General features: G+C 36.6%; 1 protein-coding gene across 7 annotated transcripts in view; it reads left to right on the top strand.

Moving 5' to 3' along the window:
* The window catches only part of SGCZ (sarcoglycan zeta), a 253,826-nt gene that overhangs the window by 173,915 nt on the left and 59,120 nt on the right, over positions 1–20,791 (top strand). For all 7 annotated transcript variants that reach the window (XM_066185802.1, XM_066185805.1, XM_066185801.1 and 4 more), the window contains one exon: positions 16,636–16,723. In XM_066185802.1, coding sequence (XP_066041899.1) covers positions 16,636–16,723 — 88 coding nt within the window. The remainder of the gene's footprint in view (positions 1–16,635; positions 16,724–20,791) is intronic.

Genomic DNA, 20,791 nt, shown 5'->3' with positions numbered 1-20,791 from the left:
TTGCGATTTTCCCCCATTTGATGTATTGTTCTACATTTGGGGGGTTGTTATTATAGATAGATGAAAGCATTGCATTTCATAATTGTTAGCACTATTAATCACAGAATGACAGAATATGCTGAGTTGGAAGGGACTTACAAGGATCATCGGGTCCAGCTCCTGACCCTGCTCGGGACCATCCCCAAGATTCACACCATGTGGCCAAAAGTATTTTCCAAACACTTCTTGAACTCTGTCAGGCTTGATGATGTGACCACTTCACTGCAGAGCCTTTTCCAGTGCTCAAACATCCTCTCTGTAAAGAACCTTTTTTTGATATCCAACTTAAAAATACCCTGACACAGCTTCATGCCATTCCCCCAGGTCCTGTCACTGTCACCACAGATAGGAAATCTGTGCCTGCCCCTCCTCTTCTCCTCAAGAGGAATTTGAAGACTACAATGTCTCCTCTCAGTCTCCTCTTCTCCAGACTGAACAAAACAAGTGATCTCACCTGTTCCTCGCATGGCTTCTCCTCAAGGCCCTTCCCCATCCCAGTTGTCCTCCTTTGAGCTCTCTCCAATAGCTTAATATCTTTCTTATATTGTGCCACCCAAAACCGCCCCCAGCACTCAAGGTGAGGCTGCCCCAGTGCAGAGCAGAGTGGGAATATCCCCTCCCTTGCCCAGCTGGTGATGATGTGCCTGATGCACCCCAGGACAGGGTTGGCCCTCCTGGCTGCCAGGGCACTGCTGATTCATGTTCAGCTTGCCATTGACCAGAACCCCCAAGTCTCTTTTCACATCTCTGCTCTCCAACATCTCATTCCCCAGTACATACATCCAGGATTACCCAGCTGCAGAATCCATTCTTTGTTTAACTTCATATGGTTGGTGATTCCCCAATCCTCTAATTTGTTTTGGTCTCTTTGCAGGGTCTCCCTGCCCTCAGGGGAGTCAACAACTCCTCACAGTTTTGTATTGTCTGCAAACATACTTAGAATCCATTCAGGTCTTGTGTCCAAGTCATTCATGGAGACATGGAGAGCACAGGGCCATAGAAGGAGGAACTGCCATGCAAACTGCTGTGCCATGCCCTTGCTGATGTGCCACGCCCATTTGCCTAACTCCTGGTTTCTGTGCTCCTGGTTGCCTGCATACTCTGGAGACATTTAAATCTCCTTTGGTTGTTCCCAGCACTGGCCCTCCTCTCCTGGCTGGCTACCAAGGGTCATGATGAAGCTCCTGAACCTTGGGAGTCCCTGTACACCTCGATCTCACCCCGGGCCATGGCAGTTTGAGATACACCGACTGAAATAAAAATTCAAAAACTGTTTGATCAAATTTGATTTTTAATTAAGTTATTAAACAAGGGAATTGAAAAGAAAGTTTTTTTCAGTATATCAAGCTAATATTGGAGTATGTCATGTAGAATTATTGGCGTAGTATTAGTGGAACCAAAACAATTTTCAAGATACATGCATGGTTATACATTCATTATTTTATTCAAAGGTCTTCTGGTGAAAGTTAATTCATCCATCATATCAGTTATAGATTCAGAATTTTTTCCATTACTTGCTGAAAACTTACCACACTGGGTTAAAGGTTAATAAATTTAAAATATAATATAAATATAGCATTTTCAGAGGCTGAAAATATAATAATTCAAATTTTCATATATAAAGTTTATAGGTTAGCACAAATACATCTAAAATAAGCTGACTTTTTTTTAAATTGACGTTTTATCAGACAATATTTTCTTTTATTCTTGAAATAATGCACTTAACCTTTCTCCCTCTCATCCATGGCATTGACAAATGGAAGATCAAGTCTGATTAAAGAAAAAAAATGAAATACTGTATTGAAATACTACATAACTTAGCTTGGATTTTCTTTAAAAGATTTTAAGTTTGCCAATGATGGGAAACCTGTTCTTCCAAATAAATGTTTCATGATATTTTTTTTTACGGGGAAGAATATTTAACAGTAGCGTGAGAATTAGTTACAAAACTTGACTTGAAATGACTTTCCAGTTTTTTGGCTGGCAATCTCCTGTACTCCATGTGCCAATCATCTACATAATTCCCATGGCAAAAAGGATAAAGTAAAAACAAAAGAAACATCCTCTTCAGGAGAGGAATCATCACACTGACAGTTACCAGTTCAGAACATTTACAAATATATTAGAGTCCCAGAGGACCAAGGTTCACTGATGGCATAGTTTATCTTATAAAGAATGTGCTGCAATTTAACACAAAAGTCATTGCAATTCATTAGTTAAAAATTATTTTTTAATGAAATTGGATTTTTAGAGTCTATGAGGACATAACTATAAATGTCAAAATGTATAAAAGAAGGAATTTTGACTGAGATAATTAATATTGTATGTTTTAATCTGAAGGAAAACTGGAACCCTTCAAATCGATTCTTGTTGGTCTCTTCAACTTTAAATACTTACTGTCTGAAGCTGGTTTAAATTCTTAATGAATGTGACAACAAATGCATGGTCATATTCTGCAGAAGTTCTGATGTAGTTTCTCTCACTTGGCCATAAATCACTTGGATGGAAATTATATAAATATTGGAAGACTATAGCACAGTCGCACATTAGGTCCTTTGGCACAGAAATACATCTCTATGCTCATAGTTTAAGTCTGCTTTTAGCTACTCCAAGTTGGTCAACCCTAGCCACTACTTCCATTTTACCTCTATCGGTTCAATGAGTTTATGTGAGCTGTGGTTTTAAATTGTCTCAATAAACAATCTAAATTCTATTTTTTGTTATTGTCTGTTTACATTCTTTGGTAAGCCAGTTCATTTGAGAGATGGCATAAATGCTTTTCCTTAGCCAAGAAGGAAAAAACAAAACTGTATACTGAGAGAAAGTAAACCAGTATTTCCTTCATTATTCTTATGTGGTCTGGAAGAATCTGAAAATTCAGTCTTACATCGCTGGACGCGCTGCAAGGAGATGCTAGTATATGTTTTTAATTATCTTTTAAACTTCTGAGGACTTCTCCAAACTTTATTATTATCTCTGTAGCACCTTCCTTTATGTATATATTGTCCTTAAAATCCTGAAGAATGACTGGTCATTTGCATCAGTAATCTTTGTTGAAAGGAGTCACTAAGCCACTTCCCTACACCAAATATTCAATTTTGTTACTTACAGTTGAGATCTGAGAAAGCCTGGTAGAATTAGTTCTAAAACTATAGATCAGCTGATAGAAATGTTTGTTTCTTTTAGTGTTAAAAAGAGGTTAACAAAATTAAACCTCATTATATGACAAACTAGTAAATTATTTTCATTGCCATTTAGAACCAAATAGGAAGATATATTGACTTAATTATAAGACTGAGTAGGAATTTAATAAATTTTAATATTTATTAAAATGTTAATTAGTAGACTGAACAGTGTCTTTGTTTAGTTCAATATAAACTAATTTCTTATGACAAAATTTCTTAATTTAGATTGATTTTAAGAGTAAAATATTTAAAATCACAGTGGTTTTAAATGTGCATAAAGCTCCAGAATCCTAGAAGGCCGGACAAAATTCAAGGAAGAAGGAAATGGTTAGATGTGTTTCTTAGGGTCCTCAAGAATTTCTGTTAAAAGTTCACTGTTAATTTCTTTTTAAATTTATTATAAAAATGTTACATATACAGATTTTAGAGTACATTTGGACAACTTTGACATAATTTTCATATATTTAAACACTTTGACAGTTCTTAACCAAAGGCTTTATGCTTTACAGGAACCATTCTATGAGACGTACTAACCAAGTTTCAATTTTGTTCATTACCTTGTTTCAAAAGTCAGAGCTGAAAGCACAAGCCAGACCTTTTTTCATTGCCAATTAGGATAAACATGGGGAAAACCAAATTAGTATCTAAAGTCTCAATGAAACTAACTAAAGTGAACTGGAAATATTTTACATAGTAAAATAAATTTATAACTTCATAGAATAATATTATAAGATTACAATGGAAAGTTAACTATAATGATTTGTAGTGTCAATAACTCTAAAATTCTGATACAGAATCACCTGGAACTGTTCGATGTCTTTACATTTAGGACAACTTGACTAGCTGCCTGAAGCACAACATACAATGTTAAAACTACTGTTGTGCCAACAGTGAAGAAAAAAAAGCAGAAAGCATTCTCAATTTCTGGTATGCTGTTGTAGGAGAAGGGAACACAGGTGACCTCACCCCGATAAGTAAGAATTGTGTTAATTACCCAATTCAGCCTCGCCCCTGATGAATAACAGCAATATCCAACAATGCTGAGTGAGATAAAGGAGGGGTAAGGGGAGGATCATCATGGAGGAGGAGCATCAAGGAGAGAATGATGAAGTAGGATATTGAGGGGAGAGAATCCTTCCTCTGAGGTCAGTCTGGGTCTGCAGTCAGAGCCTGTTGTTGGAACCTGCCGCCACAGTCTGGCTAGGTAAACGCCTGCATTCAGGGTCTGCAAACTAACACATGCAGTCATAGTTTAGCAGGAAATACCCAGCAGTCAGAGGCTGCAAAGGGAAACCTGTGGCAGGAGCTTGCTGCAGCAAGAGTCAGTGAGTAGTTGGAGTCAGGATGACTGAGCTGTAAAGAGGTATAAACCAGGACCCTTTTCATGCTGTGATAAACAAGAAGTCTGTACCTCGGCTCATTTCTACTCTTTAATGAGAGGGCTGCTGCAACATGCTGTATGCACTGCTTTGTATATGCAGAAGCATGAGAAATACTCAAACACTAATGTAAGCCAGAATGAGATCTTTTTGGCAGTTTAAAACTGTTGCTAAGGAAATACTTCCATTTTTAATTTCTCATATTGCTCCGTGATCTTGAATTTAAAAAGAATTCAGCCTTTAGGACTCTATTGATTAATTCTGCAGGTTGCAGAAGTGATCCAGGTCCATGGAATTTCTCATGCTTTAGTCTAAATGTTATCTGTGAAAAACTGCAGTTGTGAAGCTCTATTTGATGTAGTCTTTGTTAGTGGAGAGAAGTTTTCCTCAGTATTTTAAAATCTGCAGTGAAAAGTGTTTGGTGTGGAAAAAATTACCCAGTTACTGAAAAAGAAATAAATTCTGAATAGCTACAGAGATGAAATGAAAGTCAGACTGTTAATTATATCCTTTGGAAAAGATCTGTGTTATTAAAAAGTGGCAATTATCTCAATGGAAAAGTTGACAATAGTGCAGTTCCCACTGGGAAATAATATGCTTCCTTGAAGGGGCATGTGCCACGTCCTTCCCTTAACCATAATCCTTTCTACGGAATTTTATTTCCTCAATTTTGACCTTCAGAACATGTATGGTGACTTGTTTTAGTCTGTGTTTGTCAAGTCTCAAGGCAAAATTCGTAACAGAAAGGCAATTTATTGAACCACCTAGATATGTCCTACAATAAATGTGGGGAAGAATATCTCCTTTCCAAAGAGAACAAGTTTTAGAGGAGACGTGAAACAAATTCTGAGCACACATATTGGCCAAGTTTGTGTCAAACTAATGTCAAAGCTACTTACTAAATATTTTGCAAGGTTAAAGAATATTGAACAGCAAACCCTGAGATAAAACTTTTCAAGGTCACATTCTAGATGTTGATATATCAGGACTGAGGGTGAATACTTGATATGTAGCAGATATTTGGTGTTTTTAATCTTAAAATACTCTCTTCTACTTGTTGTTTTCAAGATAATGTAGCATTTTCTATTGATTGTTCATACCCTATGGTGATAAAAAATGCATATTTTGTTGAAAAATAATAAGATTGAGATCTTGTTATTGGTCTACCTGGAGAATTGGAAAGCAAAGACTGCTCTGTCTTGCTCATTAGCTGTTTGCATACTTCAAAAATTGAGAATGCTGTACCAATCAAAGGTCTGAAACCCCTTCATTCCTTTTAATGTCAACAGTGTTTGTTAACAGAGAATTTTATGGTTGTCTTTCAATTTGAGAAAACCACACTCTGCTTCCTCAGGTGGGAAATTGTCAGCAGATGTCATTTTCTCCAGGGAAATTCAGAGCAGCCCTAACCACAGAATCAGGAATGGTGTGTAGCAAAGAAAGGAGGAGGAAAAAAAAAATTTATTGTCCATTATCACCTAGGGAAGCTGTCAGGGTCCGCAAATACAAGCGGGGAACCTGATGGTTCGTTTTAAGGATCTCAGAGCGCAAAAGACACAGCAGGGGACAAATCAGTTTACTCAATCAAAAATGCACCTTTATTTAGTGCCAACAAATGTGATCGTGGGGAGAGAAATAAAGAATAGTAAGAAAGAGAGAGAAAGAGGGGAAGGAGATTATAGCTACCAATGTGGAGGGAAGAGTCCTAGAGGCGTAAAGATGCCTATAGACGCGATCTTCTCCAGTGGGGTGATCACAAAAGTTAGCGGGGGTCTCCAGGGTTTTTATAGGTAACCAAAGCGAGGGGCACAGAGCCAAAGCAGGAAGTACCTGTGTAAAGGTTGAATGCTCAGGAACAAGCTGCAAACCATACCTCCAGTAGGGACAGACCAGTTCGGACAGGTAGCCTGGGCTCAGTCCATTGTGCCATTGTTCTTGCATTCCGTTTTCATGGAGATGCATGCCAGTCCTCCGAGGCTTGGCAAGTGTTCCACCTCAGCCAGGCCAGGGCCTCCTTTCAGAATCTGGGGTCTCAGTCCTCAGTCATTGGAGACAGTTGTGAGGCATATCACATCCTTGGACAGACTCTGACAGAAGCTTAATGATCAAGAGAAAATTATAAGAAATCATGAGACAGATCCTTTCTTATGAGAAGATAGGATACATCAGGGATGCAAGTACCAGTGGTCCTGAAAAGAAGACTGTGACTGTCTGCAGGGAGCATGGAAAGGTGTAAGTAATGGTTCCATAATTAAAACAGCTAAAAATTAGCTTCTGTTCTTTTACAGACCATGCGGAAAGCTATCTGATTCTTCTAGCTGGACAGTCAAAACTGAATTTTCTCAATAACACCACAGAAGTTTCTTTCATGAAAAAATTTTTGCACAGACAAGTTTGGACTGAATTTCTTGCTTAGGAGCTGGTAAAATAGATGCTGAGACCTTTGCAACAATGTTGAAGATTTCAGTCCTGGCAAGTTCATGATCATCTAGTTCCAACCCCCATGCCATGGGGTTGCCCCTTCCACCAAACCAGGTTGCCCAAAGCCTCAGTCAACCTGGCCTTGAAAACTTCCAGGGCTGGGGCATCTGCAACTTCTCTGGGCAACCTGTACCAGTGCTTCACCACTGATAGTAAAGAGTTTCTTCCTAATATATAGTCTAAAATTACTCTCTCTCAGTTTGAAGCCATTTCCCCTTTTCCTGTCCCTACATACCCATATCAAAACTCCCTCTCCATCTTTCTTGTAGGCTCTCTTCAATTACTGGAAGGCTGCAATTAGGTAACCCCAAAGCCACCTCTTCTTCAGGCTGAAAAACACCAATTCTTTTATCCATTCCACATAGGAGAGGTGCTCCCTCTCGTCGTCTTGGTGGCCTCCTCTTGAGTCATTCCATGAGGTCAATGTCCTTCCTGTGTTGGGGACCCCAGAGTTGGATCTGTGTTTCAGGTGGGGTCGCACCAGAGCAGAGGGGCAGAATCCCCTCCCTCACCCTGCGGCCACTCCCACGCTGCTTTGGATGGAGCCCAGGACACCTTTGGCTGTCTGGGCTGTGATTGCCCATGGCTGGGTCATGTCCAGCCTCACACCCACCAGCACCCCCAAGTCCCTCTCGACCGGACTGCTCTGGGTCTGTTCATCCTCAGCCTGTGTTGATACCCAGGGTTTGTGCTGACCCAGGTGCCACACCTTGCATTTGGGTGTGTTAAATTGTGTGAGATTCCCATGGGCCCCCTTTTTCAAGCATGCCCAGGTCCCTCTGGATGTCATCCTATCCTCTAGATGTGTCAATCACACCACTCAGCGTGGGGGCATCTGCAAATTTGCTGAGGCTTCAGTCAACCCCTTTGTCATTGATGAAGACATTGAACAATGCTGGTCCCCATACAGACCCCAGAATGAAACATTTCACTAATGTCTGTGAAGAGCTGTTGACCAGCACCCTTTGGATGTGATCATCCAACAAACTCCTTATTCTTGTTCCACTGAAAATTCTACTTATCAAATCCATCTTTCTTCAGTTTAGAAAGAAAGACGTTTTGAAAGACTGTGTCAAAGGCATTGCAGAACTAGAGATAAATGACATCTATGGCCCTTCCCTTGTCACTTTTGACCCTTGTAATCACTCCATCAGAGAAGGCCTCTAGTTTGGTCAAGGAGGACTTGCCCTTTGTGAAACTGTGCTGGCTGTACCTCATCACCTCCCTGTTCTCCATGAGCCTTGGCACCACTTCTACGAGGATCTGTTCCATGATCTTCCCAGGCACAGATATGAGGCTGACAGGTCAGTAGTTCCCAGGGTCCTCATTTCTACCCTTTTCAAAAATAGGTGTTTCCCTTTTTGCAGACACCTGTGACTTCACCTGACTGCCTTGACATTTTAAATATCATTGAGCGAGGTTTGGCAACTACATAACCCTCAGGACTTTTCAGCCTTCTCATCCATTGTTAGCAGTTTTCCAGTCTTTATTAGGGGAAGTTACACCTTCTTTGATCTTCCTTTTCTGGTTAGAAACAGAAAATCAGTGAATTATCTGTAATTCCTGTAGTTTCCATTCTTACTCATTCCTTTTGATGCCTTGATCAAAGCTTTGTTGTACCTTATGCTAAACATCCATATAATTGATAGTTCTTGTCTCAATGTAAGTGCAATAACGCAGCCTAACAATTGTAATAGGCAATGGGTGCATACAGGAGAAGACCCAGTAAAGTAATAATAATAATATCCCCTCTGCTCGCTAAGCATTTCAAAGTTCATTTGAGATGTTTGCTTCTGGTTATTTAACACAGGAACAGTAGAGAGAACTAGCAATGGAGAAGACTTTGCCAAGGTAATTAGGATCCAGCAGGGAGTGATTCTGCTTGAAGGAAGGCTTATCAGGAAATACAAACATTGTAGAAACTAAGATGGCTACATGAAGAAATAAAAAATACAGATAACTCTTTCTGATTTTTTGCTGTTGAAGCTGCTGCTAATACTAGTGCTATCATTTAGTCAGATAAGTTGCCACCTATAGAATAATTCTATAAAATAATAGGTTTAATATTACCTATTATAAAATAAGTTACCTAAAATAAACCTTCTGAATAAAGTTTAATCAGCTTGCTTTTTTTGTCTTATGTTTTAATTTAACATATTCATTTTATTGTGCATTTAATAGACTTTCTAATACTTTTTGTTTAAAAGCAAGTCTTTCTATTTTGCTTTTTCTGAGCTCTAAGCTTCATTCCAGATTTCTGCTACAATTTACACATTTTTAAAATTTTACTTTGTTCCCTAAAGTTTCTTTAGAATTTGTTTATTCTTCTTCAGCTTTAGAATTTGAAAAGATCTGTCAAAGAAATCATAGTGAAATAAAAACTGCTGATGGAAACATTATTTGCATGTAGTCCATCACTGTATGTCTGCAAGGCACCACAAAAATGGAACCCAGAACCTATTGATCTGCTGAAAAGTTCATGTTTTTCAGAACTCTTATTTCAGATTTTCCATAGAAATGGATAAATATAATGAAAAAAGCTTTTTTAACTATTTCTTTCAATTTTATCAGTTTTTTTCATTTATTGCTGAGTAAAATTGATGTATAAATCTTGACATACATAAACTGAGCAGGTGTTGACACACTTTCCTCTGTCACAAGCATCTCAGAAACAAGAAATCTTGTAAAATATTTACAAATATCCAAGTTTTCTGATCACTCACTACAGTATATTGTTGGGGATTTTTGGTGGGTTTTGTTTTTTTTCCTTCAGCTACTTAATCTAAAATAAATTCAAGAAATTCTAGCTCAACAGGGAGTGGTGGGAAATAGGTTTTAAAAGCATGAATATACTTTGATTTATATAAATTTTCCTATATCTACATCTTCTTCCTGGTGTTAATTGTTGCTATATTTCATGTTGTAGCAGTTTAAGTTAAAACAGCATGGGAAAGACAGTCCTGTTTCACTGTGATGGTATTGTGTCAACACTTCCATACAAACAAGAACTGAAAGCCTTTCAGCTTTCCAAGACTGAAAATAACATAATTAATTGTTGGTTACCATTGAGCACAGCTTAAATGACAGAAGTCCTTTCAATAACTTATACACCCACACCACAAGAACTTTGGCAGGTTTGAAAGGAGTGAAGTAGAATGAATCCACCCTTAATGTTTTTGCTTCAGATTTGAAGACTTACATTGTTTTTCTACATTTGTCTCCATTAATGTTTTGGGGGGCTTTGCAGTTTAGTGATATACAGTTTTATTTGTTGTATCACAAGTTTAATGACTAAGTAGTGAGCTTTGGGCAACTAACAAGCTTCCTCCAGGTACATTTGTAGTGTTGGTTTATTTTTAGTTGGGATGTTTATATCTAAATCCAATTTTAAATGTTATGTGTAAATCAATTCCACAAAATTCATGTCTTTTGTCTGCTACTTAAATATCTACTTCTGCTTTATCATTAAATTTTTCTATGGATGATTGAATTCTTCCAAAATAAAAATTTCATGGTGCATTATACAAGGAAGTAAAACAAGTAGGTTATTTCTGTCTGGAGGTCATGGCTGTGATCATTGTTCTTATGGCTTCTAGGAACTCTGTGTATAGTTCTTTTTGGGTACATCCCTACTAGTTTGGTAGGTGTAGCTGTGTTTGGGTTCAGATTTGGTGTGTCAGGAATCTGGCAATCTATGATTGCCTTTAGCTTATAACAAGTCTGACATAGAGTAAAGGCTGGGAATCAAGAGACCATCCTTGAAAAAAGACTTATCTAGAAAGTATGTTTCTTGAAACTTTATCACCTTGAGTATCAACTAGGGTGTTTTGTTTGCTTCAAGCTATTTGATTGTGTCTTGTTTACCTTTCTTCCACACTTTTTATTTCTTTGGTGGGTCAATTAGGTGAGGTACATTGCCCTCTGACTTGAAAAAAAAGCAGCATTTGCATGTCACTGGTGATGTGGCTCTATGTCGTTATTTAGGGTATTTTTACCAAGTTAGTTTTGACATGAAGCCAAATCTGCTACACATTTTGCCAGTGTGTTACATAAAACATCTGATTTTTTTTTTTTTTCCCCTGCATGTGTTTTATGGCAATCATATTCAAATCAGTCTGGACATGGATGAATGAAATGCATTGACCTATTAGTTAACTTGAATACTTTTCCAAACCTTCTTAGTATGTAAATTTTATGTGAAGAAATACAGAATTTTAGTAACATTTGGTCAAAATTTTAAGATCTCTGGAATGTTTCCTTAAAGCACAAGTCCAAATATCTTTACTGAAAAATTTCAATCAGATTTGTGATTTTAAGTGTAATTAAATAGTGACTTTCAGGTTTGAAAGGACAATTAGACAGGAGGAACACTAAAACATGATGTGAAACTTTGTTTTGGGAAAGCAGGGATACAGAAAATAGGTAAAAATATCTAATTAAATTGGACCAAAACTCTTGTAAACTCTTCAGCTCAGAATTGCCCAGGAATAACTCAGGCAATAAATTATATTCATTTCTCCCTATTTGAAATATATTTGTGTTGGGGTTCTTGATGTCCTAACACCTTGGGAAGATTCTTGGGAATTTTTAGAGAACATTCTTAGAAATACTGAGTATTGGTAGATATAGATATAACAGAATATTGGAAATATTCTTAGAAAAAATATGAGAATATTCTGATGAAGAATAGTTTTCTTTAATTTGTGTTTTAACAGTTCCAAACTCATACAAACTTCCAACAGTTTTAATGGAGCCTTCAATTTTTTAAGTACTCAAGCATTCAGCAATTGCTTTCATTTGTAGGTCTTTTTCTTTCTTATCTTTCCTAATGCAAATTTCTTCATGTTTGTTTACAGCAAGTAATAACCTTAATGACGGAAAGTCTCTTTCCAAGACTCCAAGCCCTACAAATATGTGGGTTTTTTTAGTCTCTGTAGCTTTATCTTCCATTGCTCCCCATTTACAAGGTATGTTGGTAAAACGTGCTGATGTTCTGGTTCTGGACAATGGATAACCTCTAAGGAATGTTTTTTCTATCCCCTCACATCTTCTTTGCTCTGCTTTCTACCCTTCTTGACTGACACTGTGTCTTTCATTTCCTTCTTCTAAACTTTTTGCACTTAATTCCTCCAAGATATTCTTCACACTTTTTTGTCTCTCATTTGCCTTAACTGCAGTTGCCCCTGTAGTCAATGCACATCTGCTTATCTGTCCTTTGACTCCCTTGGTCGGCTACACTGACCTGAGTATTAAGTACTTTCTATTGCTTTCAGTTCTCATTTCATTTCTCATTCAGTTCCTATCCTGTGGTGTGGTCAGATAACTCACATATTTTTATTCTTCTCTTGGGGTCATTGACCAGATGCAGACAATCAGCTTGTTCAGTGGCACCCACAGCATGAATCTCTAACGCAACAGACAAACTGTGGTGCCCTGCAGCAGCAGGGAAACATATTCTCTGTATTTCTTAAAATCTGGTAATGGTGAGTTTCTCAGCAAACCAAACTTTACTTGGTTTTAATCAGAATACTGATTCTTTTTTCTTTTTTCTGTAAAGGTACCTTGGTGTTGCAGTGGTCATTCTGAGTCACTAGTGTATCAGGATATGTTTGAGAAGCATCCCATAAAGAAACGTTCTGCCATAATTATTTTAGCTGCCCATACTGGGGATAGGTTCAAATAAAAGAATATATAGCATTACATTCTCTTACAAACTGCCAGCAGATAGTGTGGCAGAGCTCGAGTCCTACCTGCTTATTGCATTACTTTTTAGATATGCATGACACCACATAGAAGTCTTGAGATATGAAGTGTTACACTTGCCTAAGCAGAGAAGTCAAATAATAAAGACCGGCTGCTGGCACTATAACAATGTAGACATATTGGTAACTGTTCCTGAGTATCAAAGTTGGAGGTATTATCATAATTGTCCGTGTTCTTAGCATAAATCTGGGATTATATTTAATTATACAGTGTACCATTTTACCTAAAGTAAACCAACGTTTTTTATTAAACTAACTGGAATTAAATTGCTCCATTTAAAGTGTTTCTAACTTAAAAGGTTCGTTTTGGAAAGACTCTTCAAAACTGAGATAGTTAGTTGGGATTGCCTATTTGAATGCTGTGCAAAATGCATGAAATTTTTCCAAAATATGTTAAAAATAATTGAACCAGCTGAAAAAAAAAATTTGCTCTGATTGCTCATGTGGAACATTTTTTGGTAAAATATTTTTATGAAGAAATCTATCAGTCTTTCATATACTTACAATAATATGTTCATCTAATTCTAAGAACAAAAGTTGATATTTATTACTGAACTGTGATTCTTACTCAAAAAACTCCAATCCAAACAAATACAAAAATTAAAAAAAAAAACTTTTTTCCCTCAAATTTTCATTGTATTTATAACTGGATTAAAATTTCAGAAAGCTCTCTGAAAATATCCCCTAAATTATTTAGTTTGTTTTTACTTTTATGAATCCTAGCTGTAAATCTGTTTCAGATAAGAAGTAACTGTTGTAACATTTTAATCTGATTTACCTTTAATCCTGAAGTTGTAATGCTTTGGGGCTTATAAAAAGAGTCATCTCACCCAGTATTATGAACATCAGGTCATTCTTGAGCTCCTCATATATGTCAGGAAGCAGAGAGAGATGAATGCTCCTTAAACAGTGAGGGGAGACAAGTAGCACAAATTTATCAGAAGTGGTTCAGATGGGGCTGGACTGAAATGGGTCCCTCCAGGGAAGTTGGCTAGGGGCAGTAAGGGCTGGTAGAGCCCTCATGGCCCTGACAGTATCCGCCTGTAATTTTTTAGTTTGTAACCATATTGACATTATTAAAGCTCTATGTAACTGTAAGAATATTCTTACATTGTTGGGTTTTGTTATCTACAGTATAATTTTTGAAATGGCATCACAAATCATTGTAAGCTGAAGTTTGCATCAAGAGTAACAGGTCTGGTCATGGAGGGAGAAAATTATCCAGTATTTTTATGCTTTAGATATGTTTGTATTCCTATGAGTGATATTCATTGCACTTTATACTCTTCTTACAAATCAATAATTCCATAGATTTCAACTAAGTCTTCTCTGAGTGTCTAGTTCCTCTGAGCAGACTATTTTTGAATTCCTTGAACCTCTGTTTTTAGGCACTTCCTGCATAAAATAAAGTGCAGGTAAACAATATTGATGAAATGTTGGACTACTTAAATTGATAGGAATTTTGCTGCTGCATTTGATTTTGTCCAGAATTTAAGCTTTCTGCTCTATATTTTTCATCCAGAAAGTGAGGAATATGGATTTAAGTCCTTAACTTCTTCAGCCCTTATTTTATCTATTATATAAGACAAGAAAAGAAGAAGAAAGAAGGCTTGGCTCACCTAATTTTTCATTATCCTGTGTTTCAGAATTTGATATCCAAGGTTCTTTTTTTAAAATTAGAACCTAAGAGGCAGATTTTAGCCTGAGTTTGTGTTTTTTCCTATGGTGAAAGGAAAGAAACCTTCAGATCAGACTGTGAACACTCTTTGGGAGCGTAAGTTCCCAAACCTTCGCTGAACTGGCAAAAATAGACATGGCAGTATCCTACCTTGCTAAGGATAAGATTATTCTAACTGAGAAGACTTTTCACCCAAAAGTGACTAAACAAAAGTGAAAAGAGCTCCCTAAAAGCCTTTGGCCTTGCAGATGCCTGTTAGGACAACTGCCTTTCCCAGAGCAGCAGTTGCCTGGACTAATGATTTTCAAAGGACCATAAGGAAAGTGGAAATCAAGTGGTGAGAAAAAGGTCCTTAACAGCTGCTTTTGTTGCCAGAAGCTCCCTTGATTGCATCACATGTTTAGCTCAAACTAGTAAAATTGAACACAGTGTCTCACTGATAATTATATCCTTTTATCTAGAAAGATGGACAAGCTAAACAGTCCCTTTCATCTGCCAGAATCTGTGAAGCAGAGCTAATTGGCAGGATGTTAGAGAGGTCATTGCATAGTCCAGTGAGAGATTAAACACACCTGAACTCCTTGAAATTAGCTTAGAATCATTTCAGACTTCCCAGGGAACAGATTATCATTTAAAGTTAATAATCATAGTAAAAACAACCGGGAAGAATGTTTCTTGTACAGGAAGGCTCTGTATTCAAAGGAAAGGATTGTAAAGTACAGAATATTTTAGTGAAAACTTAATGCATCATTCAGGTAAAAATAAATCTTCATATCTCCTTACACCCTTTGCTTCTCACCTAAAAAAATTCAAGAACAGCAAGAAGATATTGAGAGACACACGGACAAGGTCTTTTTAACCTTGTATGCTCAGTCCACGGATAACCAATAATGGATGCCGGGGGAAGAATATAAGAATATAACAAGTATATAATAAATTTCCCAAATATCTTCCTAGCTCTTAGTCATTCCTACGGAAGTCACATCCCCAGCTGTTTCTGTCAGATGTCTTCATGCTGTTGGATAAACACACATAAGCATACTGAGTGCTAGCAAACTGCCAGCAGCATTAAAGTACACATGGTCTCTCTGCAAGCTTCAGGGAAAGAACAGTGTGGTATCAAGTGATTCTGGGGAGAAGAGGGCCTCTCTGCAGCAGCAGTCACAATCCTTTTTTCACAATACTTTTTTCCTTCTCTCATGCACTCACCTCACTCCAGTGAGAGCATGATTGGTGAGCTTGCTCTTTTTATTTTTAGGCTGTTTCTCTTGGCTCTGTGTTGAAGCTCTTCCTCTTTACTGTGCATCTGCACTTCCTCTGGAGGTCTGCATCTGGTTCCTCATTCTTAGAGAAGCAAAATCCAATTCTTTTTGAGATTGTTTATTCTGGCTTTGAACACAGGATGAGCTTACCTATATATGCAAACATTTCTCAAAAGCTCAAACCTAGTTGGATGCTGAGAACCAGGTATCATCCTGCCAACTGACTCCAAGATGGTTAAGACTGTATTTTACATAAAGTGTTTGTCTCCTTGCTGTATCAATTTGATCCTGAATAGTACCTGTAAGTGGATCAGGGTTCTCTGTTACAAGATCTCACCTTCCAGTGCTCTCATTGTTTTTTTTATGAGTAACAATTCTCTTTATCTTCAAAGCAAAGCATCTCTGTCTTTGTAAGGTTTTAGTAAGTGCAATGCAAGTATTATAAATTGTACAGATTAATACAATAATACAATATAGTGTTGGTTATGTAGTTAGAGAAACATAAGTTAACATTATATGGGAAAGGTTAGTGAAACAGGCTTGCATTAAGGTTTTTTGAATTACGAGCTTAGTAATATTAACAGGAAATTAAAACCCAAATTAAATAAATCTAGTTCAAATCTGATTTCTGAAGCAGGGATTGTATACACAAAGATTTCAAGTTTAAAATAGTATTCTTGGTATCCTTAAATATAAAAATTTGACTTGTAAAATATTTAATGAAATTATTAAAAATGGCTATTATACTTGACCTAACTTCCCTCTCAGCATGCGTGTTTATATTAAGTTCTAACTTAATTTTACCTCCATTTTTGTTCTCTCATTTATTGTCCCATACATGTTTCCCAGGATAGCCCACTGGTCTTACAGTCTGACAGAAATGTAACACTGAATGCAAGAAATCACATGGGACAGTTAACTGGACAACTGACAGTAGGTGAGTGTTCTTTATTGACTGTTATGTTTATCAGTTTAGCTTTATCAATAGGTTTCATTAGTTCTCATCTCTTATAAAATATTACTTAAAAGTCAGGAAAAAAAATCTCATCATATTCAAAAATCATTCTATAAAATGGATCGTAAGAGCATGATTCAGTATTGGGTCATGGAAGAAAAACTAGATATGCCTCAAAATAGCTAAAATGAAAACAGCTTAATGAAAAAACATTATTTTTGAGACCATTGTAACAAAACAAACTGAAAAAGCCTCAGCAATATGTGTTTCAACAACACTTTCAGTAGGAAAATAACCATAATTTTCTTATACTTTCCATCAGTCTTCCATCATTTCAGTGGCAATTCTTTGGCCCTGTCACATTTTTAAGGCATTTGTATTAGCACATACTCAAAGTAGCTGGAGTAACAGAATATTACAAATCAGAAAAAAAGAAACCAACAAAATGAAATGCTTTCCTAGTCACTACAAAATTTAAATGAAAAGCTAACATACTGCCAGTCATTCATTAAAACTGGTATTTTACAAAGTATAAAATATAGCAGTTCCAAATGAAATGGAAATGAAAAAAATCCCTTACTTACCTATTTCACTTACCATGTTTTTCCTCCCGTTTTCTGAAGTTTATTGTATTATACTTTGTTTTTAGTACAAATCACACCTCTTGTGTTAATAAATATTAAGTAATATTTTTTATATTTTCTGAACTAGAAGAGTACCGATATCAATTTATTTTTAAGAATATTGGCCAAAAATTCACTGAAAAGTGATGTACTAGTTCTGGTACAAAACAATATGTATTGACTAGGAATGGGATAAAAATATAACAACATACATGTGTAAGACCACAGTATATAAAATTCAAGGAGACAACCCTTAGACTTTATATTTTCATTTTTTTTCATTTTACTTCTGAATTAAGATGTGTTTTGTTCATTGTTTTTTCCTCATGTGCTGAGGTTATTCCCACAGATAATTTTAAGTTAGACTCTAGTAGTAGTCTATACTAAATTTCTATACTGACTGGAGACAGTGGCTTCTAGCTGTAGGCATCTTTGCCAAGTGCACACAGTGACACACCATCTGCACTGATTTCCCTGAACGACCACATCGAATGAGTGTGCAAAGGTAATCCTAGCTAGCAGGTACAGATGAGGAAAATTAAGCTAACACCTGTTCTGGCCATATTGTACTTGCCCAGTGCAATTACAAAATGCAGTTCTCTATCATCTAGTGACTATTGTTAAAACCTCTACTTCCGCTGGTAATTGCTAAAAGGTGAGTTGCCCATGGCAGACATTCACATTGGCCGAAATAGATATAATATTTTTATCACTGATGCTATTCTGGCTGAGTCAATCCAGCACTGAAAGTGAGTGTCAGTGTATTGAGACTGACCTACTTAAAGGCATCACATTAGAGGTTAATATTCTAAGAACATGAAGGTCTGAAAAAAGCATGTGTTTTTATGTTACTATCATTAGGGTAAACACCTTAAGCTTGGTGTGCAGCTGGTGCTGTCTCTGGAGACTAGAAGCTTGTTGAATTACAATATTGTATTTACATTATTTATGTTATTTCTTAATCTGTCTTCCTCTTTATTTCAGATATGGCCTTTATTATTTCTTATATCCGTATAAAAACTTTTTTTAATGAATCCCCTATACAGTATTGGATGAATGTTAAAATATTCCTTATTTCTTCTTAAATACTTTCTAGTTAGTAAAGATAGTCACAACAGCCAGTAAAATCAGTAAAACCTGGATGTTCTACTATTAAGGAATCAAATTATCAGGAATGTAAAAGTAAAAATATATTAATACACTTCCTTCTGAATTTTTTGTTGTGAAAGAGAACAGAGAAAAGTTTTTACTTTTGCCTAGATAAAAGCATGGACACCTTTGTTGAAAGAATGGGAAGGGACTTTTCTATACAGAGTTTGCTGACATATGAAAATATTTTTTTCTGTTAGTTATAAGTATGCCCCAAAAGTATCTGTCTTTAAAAATGCTCTCTGTCCATTCACTAGTGCTGTGTGGTGAAGCAGCTGTTTTTGTGGCTGTCCAGTGAGAGGAATGAAAATATACAGTGAGGAAAAATGTTTTAAACAACAACCAAAAAGCAAGTTATCATGTCTTGGGGGAAAATACCTTTCTTGTTAAAATTTTGAAATGTCATTATTTGTTCATTCTTTCAAGAGTTGAATAAAATCATTAAAAGTTAATATGAATGGCAGGAGCATTCTAGAAAGAAAGAAGGATGCCAGTGTATTCAAAAGGATGATAATGCACTTTTTATACACGTGATATCATTCGCATGTTATCTACATTTCACAGGACTGAAGTGATACTACAAACCAGCAGATGGGCTGGTCTCTTCCTGTGTTTGGCAACCAAATTGCTGTTCGCATCACATTTTAGGATAATTAAGAATTATTTCTGTGGTGTTTGAAACCATGCCATGTAAGACTAAGACAGCCTTAAAAGCATATAATTAGAACTGTAATGGGAAGATGGATTAATGTAAAAAAGTGGTATTGGGGCTGGGAGGAAGAAGGCTGTGTGTTCATTCAGGGAGATAGAAAAAATCCAGTGAAATTCTTAACAGGTATTCAATTCTGTAAGTGAGAAAATATGCCAGTAAAGTGCATCATTTAGACTTATTGGGAAACATCCTAATCTAGGAGGAGTGAAGAAAGGGTATATTAAATAAATTTAGGGGGAAAAAAAGGTAGCTAACTGTATTGGATGATTCAGTGGTTCCATGTTTAAATGGTATAAATTCAAGTTATGCTTCAGGTTGTACAATACCAAGGGTACACCCATCGTTGCAGTACAGTATTTTTATACTGGCACTAAAAACTGTACAGAGAGAAAGTCACAGCTGTAGCAATGTTTTCTGTTGGGATCTGTACCAACAGAGCAAGAGATGTTGGTTTGTACTCCAGTCTATTCATGACATATGGTCTGGAAACTGCCAAGTTTGTGTCTGGATCTCCAAGAGAACTCCACAGCCTTCAGTTTTTAGACATGCCATTTAAGACCAATGGAGCAGATGTAACACAGACGTGAATTGTATCTACAAAATAAAGATGAAAAGCTAACAATCCATTGAATTTTGCTGGATTAGCTAGTACATCTCTCCCCCCCCACCCCCCAACCCTTACTAATACTTCTGCATTGTGCATTCTACTGAATTACCTTTACACAACTTTTTTTCTCTGTTTAATCAATGTTTGCATCATTTATATGCAAAATTATAGACTTCATTTTTACTACCGCTCTTCAAAATGCGTGTTAGTTGCTCAACTAGAGCCACAAGTCTTTTGTTTCCATGCTGTCTACACATACCTTACATATCTCTGCCTGCCTTTGAGTGGAGTATGTTAGGCTCACAAGCACTAAAATATGTAATTTGACATTTGAAACTGAAATGCACATTTGTATTTAATGTAAATTCACCTTCATGTTGGATTATTATTTCAGCTTTCTTTTTTTCTGTGAGAGGTTGTTTTTCCTTACTTTCTTCCTTACTGCAATAATTGTTTCTGACAGGTATTTCTGATACTGTTTGACCCTTTTCTATTCGTAAAGAACTCTAGGGATGGATATCTGAAATGTGCAAAAAAACCACATTTCATTTCTGCTTCATTTGAGCCCTCAGACAGAATTGTAACTCTCACAGACATACAGACCTGTACAAGTTACAGCTTTAGAGAGCTCCTGAACCTGTTGCTCTAGCCACTGAGATCTCCAGAGCCATGCAAATTCAGAAAAAATATTTTAATACCAAAGTTATATCACATTCTTGCAGTTACTTTTTAAAAATAGGAGGCAGATGTATGATTTTCAATTACAGAACTGCTGAAGACTGATAACATTGCTAAAAGATATAGTCAAATAACCTGTCAAATATCTTTTCCATACATTTACCACAAAACTTGTCTTGTGTATTCTGAGATCTTTAAAATGTGCTTGCTTACTTGTGGTGTTCCATCAGGAGTACTTGAGTTATTGTGCAGAAACTGTTGGACATTAGAAACTGCAGGTA

This window comes from Chamaea fasciata, unplaced genomic scaffold, assembly GCF_029207755.1.
Source record: "Chamaea fasciata isolate MVZ Bird 193981 ecotype frontalis unplaced genomic scaffold, bChaFas1.0.hap1 SCAF_6, whole genome shotgun sequence".
NCBI lineage: Eukaryota > Metazoa > Chordata > Aves > Passeriformes > Sylviidae > Chamaea > Chamaea fasciata.
This window is presented reverse-complemented; position numbering and strand designations above follow the sequence as displayed.